Source organism: Mustelus asterias, chromosome 22, assembly GCF_964213995.1.
Source record: "Mustelus asterias chromosome 22, sMusAst1.hap1.1, whole genome shotgun sequence".
Taxonomy (NCBI): Eukaryota; Metazoa; Chordata; class Chondrichthyes; order Carcharhiniformes; family Triakidae; genus Mustelus; species Mustelus asterias.
This window is the reverse complement of record NC_135822.1, coordinates 74,498,168-74,506,989: the sequence shown is the minus strand read 5'-3', so window position 1 is coordinate 74,506,989 and position 8,822 is coordinate 74,498,168. Positions and strand designations below refer to the sequence as shown.

The 8,822-nt window shown below is 48.1% G+C and overlaps 1 protein-coding gene across 1 annotated transcript; it reads left to right on the top strand.

The window, feature by feature from the left end:
• Positions 1 to 4,891: 4,891 nt before the first annotated feature.
• Positions 4,892 to 7,768, top strand: LOC144510189 (uncharacterized). Its single transcript, XM_078239658.1, has 2 exons — positions 4,892 to 5,508; positions 6,495 to 7,768. The coding sequence occupies exon 2, from the start codon at positions 6,525 to 6,527 to the stop codon at positions 7,137 to 7,139; it is 615 nt and encodes a 204-aa protein (XP_078095784.1). The 5' UTR covers positions 4,892 to 5,508; positions 6,495 to 6,524; the 3' UTR covers positions 7,140 to 7,768.
• Positions 7,769 to 8,822: the final 1,054 nt, after the last annotated feature.

The following is an 8,822-nucleotide window of genomic DNA, read 5'->3' as shown; positions in this document are numbered from 1 at the left end:
ATGCTTTTTAAAAGACAAAATTGTACCCGCCTCTACTACACCTCTGGCAGCTTGTTCCAGACACTCACAACCCTCTATGTGGAAAAATTGCCCCCTGGACACTTTTGTATCTCTCCCCTTAAACCTATGCCCTCTAGTTTTAGACTCCCCTACCTTTGGGAAAAGATATTGACTATCTAGCTGATCTGTGCCCCTCATTATTTTATAGACCTCTATAAGATCACCCCTAATTCTCCTACTTCTTCTCTAACTTTCTTCAGACTTCCCTCAATCCATGCCTCATTATTAGTCATCCATCTGATAGCTTTTCTTCCTCTTCCGTTTTTATCCCCAATTTCTCTTTCAATCATTGCTAGAACAAGGTTTCAGATCTTTCTTTCCAATGATGGTGAACAAGTGGTCTCTTTGCTGATGGGGGAAATTCCTCATATTTGGCTGTCTGGCCATATGTGATTCTAGTCCCACATCAGTATAGTTAATTCCTAACCACTCCGAGCTGCCCCAGAAAACAATTCAGTTGTATTAAATAATCATAAAGAATATTGTTCTGGGCCAAGAAGACGACCTACTTCAATTATTACCAGGCAATTTGGCATGGGTAATAAATGGCAGGATAGGTTACGGTGCCACGGTGGTTAGCAGTGCTGCCTCACAGCGGCAGGGACCCGGGTTAGATTCTGGCCTCGGGTGACTGTCTGTGGAGTCTGGACGTTCTCTCCGCGTCTGCGTAGGTTTCCTCCCACACTCCAAAGATGTGCAGGTTAGATGGATTGGCCATGGTAAATTGCCCCTTGGTGTCCAAAGATGTGCAGGTTAGATGGATTAGTAATAGTATGTATGTGGTTCTGGGGATAGGGCGGAGGGAAGAGCCTATACAGACTCAATGGACCGAGTGGCCTCTTTCCGCAACGTAAGGGTTCTATGGTTCTATGACACACACATGCTGAAAATTAATAATAAAAACTATTGGTGATGTGGAGATAAATCCTCACATATTAATGAGCATCAGACATGACTGACAGAGATCTACGATTGACTGATTCAATTTGCTTGTTTCACTGACTGGAGCCAATAGTTCCATTGGGGAGGTTTTCCAGGTGGAGATCAGGAGCCAGCTAGAGTGTTTGGATCAGTGTATCAGACAGAGTCAGTGCCTGTGACAGAAATACATATCATTGCTCAAAGAAAATGCAACGGGCGATTATTTTGCAGATAGAAAACATTTGCTACCCTGTTCTTGCAGCTGTTGGTGTTCCTGCTAAGTGCAAGAACTGGTTGGTAAATAGGTGATGGACGGTTCCTCAGAAACATTAACCTGCTTTTCTATTTCACGTGCTGACTGAGCTGCTGTTCTTTTCCAGCACCTTCTGTGCTTTCTTTCAAAGCCTTTAAAAGTTGTGGGTTCAAATCCCTGTCACTCAGCCAATTCTGGATCCAATTTGCCAAATTCTCTTGGATCTTATGGGCTTTTACCTTCACTACCACCCATGTGAAATTCTCCTTCCACAGAACGGAAATGACCTCAGTAAAAATTTGTTTTTAATTCACTTTTCCTGAAGTGCCCATCCTCTAACTGGCATGGTACCATGACTGAAATCAAGATTTTAAAAATCATTTGTAGGATGTGAACATCGCTGGCTAGCCAGCATCCATCAGACATTTTTCCTTGCAGCGCCGTTTCTACTGCCTCTCCAGTTGACTAGCTCCTCCATTTTCACCAGCTCAAATCCAGCTTTCCTCCACCACTCCTCACCCCACTGCACCCTGCAAAGAGCAAAGACCACTCCTCATCCCACTGCACCCTGCAAAGAGCAAAGACCACTCCTCATCCCACTGCACCCTGCAAAGAGCACAGACCACTCCTCACCCACCTGCACCCTGGAAAGAGCACAGACCACTCCTCACCCACCTGCACCCTGCAAAGAGCAAAGACCACTCCTCATCCCACTGCACCCTGCAAAGAGCTTCAAGACTTTTTCCTGAAAGAGCTCATGAGGAATGCAATTTGATTTGATTTATTGTCACATGTATTAACTAACAGTAAAAAGTATTGTTTCTTGTGTGCTATACAAAGCATACCGTTCATAGAGAAGGAAAGGAGACAGTGCAGAATGTCGTGTTACAGTCATAGCTAAGGTGTAGAGAAAGATCAATTTAATGCAAGGTAGGTCCATTCAAAAGTCTGACAGCAGCAGGGAAGAAGCTGTTCTTGAGTTGGTTGGTACGTGACCTCAGACTTTTTCCCGATGGAAGAAGGAAGAATATCCAGGGTGCGTAGGGTCCTTAATTATGCTGGCTGCTTTGCCGAGGCAGCGGGAAGTATAGACAGAGTCAATGGATGGATGGCTGGTTTGCGTGATGGGACTGGGCTACATTCACGACCTTTTGTAGTTCCTTGCGGTCTTGCACAGAGCAGGAGCCATACCAAGCTGTGATACAACCAGAAAGAATGCTTTCTATGGCGCATCTGTAAAAGTTGGTGAGAGTCATAGCTGACATGCCAAATATTTAGCCACAGCAATGTGATTAACCTCCAAGGGCAACTGGCGATGGGCAATAAATGCTGTCCAACCAGTGATGCCTCTGCCACACAAAGGAATAAAAAAGTCATCTTCCTTTTTAATTATATGTAAAAGGTCTTTTATTTACTTTTTGTCCTTTCTGTCTGAAAAACAGCCGACACATCATCTTCAGAATATTCAACTTCTTTCCAAGTGTTTTCACGAACTGTCCAATCTGTTAGCTGCCTCTTCATTTCAGTTCTTTGACCCACCCTGTGTTCTTCAACCTGTCAGAACTTCACATTTACCAGTTCAGATAAAGAATCTTTACCTGTCATGTTCACTTTCCCCAAGTTAATGAACTTGCCTATTTCCAACCTTGCATACTTTTATTTCAGATTCACAAGGTAATTATTTTGTTTCTCGCTGGTCGACAGCCTCCATCCAATGTGTGCAGATTATGCTGGGTGGGCGTAATGTTGTTGGCAAACTCCACTTGCGCCTCGTTTTCTCAATTTGTATTAAATTTTGGGACGGGCTTTTATCTTTGTTACATTTCCTGTAAGAGCGGCAAATAAGGCAAAGGAGAATCCAAAGAGCTTCTACAAATACATAAAGGGCAAAAGAGTAACAAGGGAGAGAGTAGGGCCTTTTAAGGATCAACAAGGTCATCTAAGCGCGGATCCACAAGAGATGGGTGAGATCCTAAATGAATATTTCTCATCAGTATTTACTATTGAGAAAAGCATGGATGTTAGGGAACTTGGGGAAATAAATAGTGATGTCTTGAGGAGTGTACATGTTACAGAGAAGGTGGTGCTGGAATTAGGCAATTGGGATTAGTTTAGGGGTTTTTAAAAAAAGGGCGGCATGGACAAGTTGGGCCGAAGGGCCTGTTTCCATGCTGTAAACCTCTATGACTTCAAAAGTTCTCTGTTGACTAAGCACGTTGAGATGCCCACTTATTGGGAAAGGCACTTATTGGGCTCCTCCGAAAGGTTTTGCAATGTTACATCATTAAGGATTCCATATAAATGCATGTTTGATAATTAACTGATAGCCATCTCTGTGGGTAGGGTGGCACGGTGGTTAGCACTGCTGCCTCACAGTGCCAGGGACCCGGGTTCAATCCCCGGCTTGGATCACTGTCTGTGTGGAGTCTGCACCTTCTCCACATCTGCATGGGTTTCCTCCCACAGTCCAAAGATGTGCGGGTTAGGTAGATTGGCCATGCTAAATTGTCACTTAGTGTCAGGGGCATTAGCAGTATAAATGCATGGGGTTATGTGGATAGGGCCTGGGTGGGATTGTGGTCGGTGCAGACCTGATAGGCCAAATGGCCTCCTTCTGCACTGCAGGGCTCTATGATTCTTCCTTCTGAGGAAGGATGTTCTTGCTCTCGAGGGACTGCAGCGAAGGTTTACCATTCTGATTCCGGGGATGATAGGATTAATGTACGAGGAGAGATTGACTAGGTTAGGATTGTTTTCACTGGAGTTCAGACGAATGAGGGGGGATCTCAGAGAGACTTATAAAATTCTAATAGGACCAGACAGGGTAGATGCTGGAAGGATGTTGCCGATGGTGGGGGAGTCCAGAACCAGGGGTCACAGTCTGAGGATTCAGGGTAGACCATTTAGGACGGAGATGAGGAGACATTTCTTCACTCAAAGAGCGGTGAGTCTGTGGAATCATTACAACAGGAAGTAGCTGATGCCAAAACATTGAATGTATTCAAGAGGCGGCTGGATATAGCACTTGGGGCAAATGGGATCAAAGGTTATGGGGAGGGAGCAGGATTAGGCTGTTGAGTTGGACGATCAGCCATGATCCAAATGAATGGCGGAGCAGGCGCGAAGGGCCGAATGGCCTCCTCCTGCTCCTATCTTCTATGTCTCTATTGGTACATCAGAAGACCAAGATAATAATTACACGTGAAGGCAGCAAGTTAACCCATTTTAGTTCATCCAACGCACAAGAAATGGATTCAACTGTTTCTTCAAATGGTTCCGAGGGTATTTGCATGTGTTTGATCAGAATGCATGGGTATTTCGTGTGTGTTTGTGGTGGGGGGAATGGAAGTTCTTCAGGGAGTTGAGGATGACCAGCTTGAGGATGCAATGGGCCACAGCAGAGGGGCTGAGCGAGGGGGCGGGGCCGAGCGAGGGGGCGGGGCCGAGCGAGGAGGGCAGGGTTGAGCGCAGGGGGGCGGGGCTGAGTGAGGGGTTTCCACGCGCCCGCCTTCCCGCCCAATCCTGATTGGCTCAGAGGCCCAGGAGCGCGCGCCGGGGCGGGTTTGAATTCAGGCGCGCGCAGCTCAACCGCCGCCCGTTGTCCCGCGCGCGGAGTCTGGGGGAAGAACCGGAGCGGACAGGTCCAGGCGGAGGGAATGGAGCGAGGCGGTGAGAGAGAGGTCACTGCGCGCGGGTCAAAGCTTCTCAGTCCGAGTCACCCCATTGCGAGACTGACCATCACCGCGGATCTGGAATGGCCCTGGGCAGGGTGGCCGCGCGCATGCGCGCGGTGGCTGGAGACGGTACCTGATGCTGATTGGTGCGGGCGGAACAAAGTGGGCGAAGGTGGCGCTCATTGGCGGGGCTGGGAGCTGACGTTGATTGGTGGAGCCAAAAACCTGACGCCGATTGGCGGAGGACGGAATAGAACTGAGCGCTGATTGGTGAAACTGGTACCGGATACTGATTGGTGGAGGAAGATGCAAGGCGCTGATTGGCGGAGGACGGAGTAGAGCCAGACTCCTGATTGGTGGAGCTGGTTCTCTGTGCTGAATGGTCGGATTGGTACTCGATACTGATTGGGGGAGGAAGAGGCGAGGCGCTGATTGGCGCGGCGGCGGGCTGGGCTTCCTGGCCGCCCATTGGCCGCTTTCCCTTGCCCTTTGCTCAGCTGTTCTTTTGTTTGGCTGTTTGAAGATTCCGGGAGGCCGGAGCGGGAGCCCCGGGCTCGGCTGGAGCAGCGGCCCCGGGCAGGAGCAGCAGAGCAGAGCAGGGTGAGTGACAGCCTGAAATGCAGTAATAATCACACACACAACCTAATGGGAATCCTCAGAGAGGAGCTGATGCTTCAGGCCTGGGACCCTCCATCAGCAGTGGGAAAAGTTCCAGGTTCCAATGGAGGTTCCCAGGCAGGAGAAGGAGCCATGTGTTGGATTGTACCTGGTATCTGGAGTTAACACCGAGGGCAGTGACATTCCTGCAGCCCAGTCCAGCCCCCCACCAGATACCGTTAAGCAGAGCATGGAAACTGGTCCATGTTGACCATGGTGCCATTGGCAGCGAGCTGGTCCCCATCGCCCACGTTTCACCCAGATCCCTCCAATCCTTTCCCACCCAGATCCCTCCAATCCTTTCCCACCCACCTACTCAAAAAGCATTTGGATAAATGTTAAAAGCAAATCACTGCGGATGCCGGAATCTGAAGCTGAAGGAGAAGGTACTGGAAAATCTCAGCGGGTCTGGAAGCATCTGTAAGAAGAGAAAGGAGCTGACGTTTCGAGTCCAGATGACCCTTTTGACAAAAGGGTCTTGAACCTTGAAGGGTTAAAAGGGCCTCGAAACGTCAGCTCTTTTATCTCCTTACATATGCTGCCAGACCTGCTGAGATTTTCCAGAATTTTCTCTTGGCTTTTTAAATGTTGCTATTGAACCGCCCCAACCACTTTCTCTGGCAGCTCATTCCATACACGCACCACCCTCTGCGTGAAAAAGTTGCCCCTCAGGTTCCTTTTAGACCTTTCCCCTCTCACCTTAAACCTATGCCCTCTCGTTTTCAATTCCCCTTCCCTGGGGAAAAAAGACTGTGCGTTCATCCTACCTATGCCCGTCATGATTTTGTACACCTCTATAAGATCACCCCTCGTGCTCCTACATTCCAATGAGTAAAGCTCCAGCCTGGCCAACCGCTCCCTATAACTCAGGAGAGTTGCAACCTCAAATTGTATTTCCCGGACTAATTCCCTTTGTTTTGTTTGTTCAGGTTTGGTGTTGGGGGAAATAGAGGGCCGAAATGGAGATATTACAAGAAACAGCAATACTCCTCAACGACCAGCCCGGTTCCTCGGAAACCGCAGGAGCCAATGGACAGGCACCCATTGTAAGGGAGGACCAGGGCTTTCACTGTTTTGTGTGCGGGAAGGGGTTTAGGTGGGCCTGCCTGCTGAAGAGGCACCTGCGGGTTCACACCGGGGAGAAACCCTTTGAGTGTAGCGTGTGCCAGAAGCGGTTCAGCAAATCCAGCAACATGACAAGACACCAGCGCTTTCACACCGGGGAGAAACCCTTCGAGTGCAACTTCTGCGCAAAGCGGTTTTCCACGAGTAACGAGCTGAGAGTTCACCAACGCATCCACACCGGCGAGAAGCCATTTGAGTGTGCTGTGTGCAAGATGCGTTTCTGTGCCTCCAGCAACCTCACGGTGCACCAACGCACTCACACCGGGGAGAGGCCGTTCCAATGCACTGTGTGCTGCAAGCGCTTTTGTACATCCCGTGACCTGACTGTGCACCAACGTATCCACACCGGGGAGAAGCCATTTGAGTGCAGTGTGTGCAACAAGCGGTTTTACAGGTCCAGTCATTTGATACAGCACCAGCGCATTCACACTGGAGAGAAGAGACTGTGATGGTCCCTGTGGTCACAACATGGACACTCAGTCAGTCACTAGACACAACAGCAAAAGCAAAAATATTCAAACTCTTAAAAACTTCTATTTTATTTTTACACGTCCAATCACTTGACAGCCCCTCAACAAAATTATGTGGGTGAGAAATAGTTTGTGTTCGATCGAATACAGCACAGAAACTGGCCATTCAGCCCAACTGGTCGCTAACAGTTTACACTCCAGACAAACCTCCCAGCCCTCTTCAACTCACTCAACATATCCTTCTGCTTTCCTCTCATGTCTTTACCTGACCTCCCCATGATCAGCATTTACCTCAACCACTGTGTGGTTCACATAGTTCTGTTATTCTGTTTGTGCAAATCGGTTTGACACATCGACAGCCTCAGATTTTCTGAGTCGTGACGAGGGGAAGAGTTGATTGACGTCCGGAGAGCATTTTCACAGGGACTTCATTGCACTGTTGATGTAAACCTACTTGTGACAATGATAAATAAACCGGAAAAAAAAAAGAGCAATCCTGGATGAACAATCTTTATCAGTTCAGAAACTCGAGCCTTCACTGGACCTCGTTACCTCATTGAAAATGTGGTGAAACCTATTCAGCAATGTGTTGATACGCCTGGAGACTGGGTACCTGAGAGGTGTCAAGCGGATAAACGCAAAATACTGCGGATGCTGGAATCCGAAACAAAAGCAGAAAAATGCTGGAAAATCTCAGCAGGTCTGACAGCGTCCGTGGAGAGACAATGGAGCCAACGTTTTGAGTCCAGATGACCCTTTGTCAGAGCTGCTGACGAGCTGCTGATGAAGGGTCATCCAGACTGGAAACGTTGGCTCTATTCTCTCTCCACGGACGCTGTCAGACCTGCTGAGATTTTCCAGCATTTTCCTGCTTTCGTTTCGGATTCCAGCATCCGCAGTATTTTGTGTTTATCCGCTTGACACTTCTCAGGTACCCAGTCTCCAGAATGAAACAATCTGGATGTTTAATTCACCTGGACATTCTCATCATTCAGTGAAGCCACTGCCAATCCACAGGTTGTCCTGTTGCTTCCGAGAGTGTGTACCCTGGGTCATAGAGTCATAAATAGAATCATAGAGGTTTACAGCATGGAAACAGGCCCTTCGGCCCAACTTGTCCATGCCACCCTTTTTTAAAACCCCTAAACTAATCCCAGTTGCCTGCATTTGGCCCATATCCCTCTATACCCATCGTACCCACGTAACTATCTAAATGCTTTTTAAAAGACAAAATTGTACCCACCTCTACTACTACCTCTGGCAGCTTGTTCCAGACACTCACCACCCTTTGTGTGAAAAAATTGCCCCTTTGGACACTTTTGTATCTCTCCCCTCTCACCTTAAACCTATGCCCTCTAGTTTTAGACTCCCCTACCTTTGAGAAAAGATATTGACTAGCTGATCTATACCCCTCATTACTTTATAGAGCTCCGTAAGATCACCCCTCAGCCTCCTACGCTCCAGAGAAAAAAGTCCCAGTCTATCCAGCCTCTCCTTATAACTCCATCCATCAAGTCCCGGTCGCATCCTAGTAAATCTTTTCTGCACTCTTTCTAGTTTAATAATATCCTTTCTATAATAGGGTGACCAGAATTGCACACAGTATTCCAAGTGTGGCCTTATCAATGTCTTGTACAACTTCAACAAGACGTCCCAACTCCT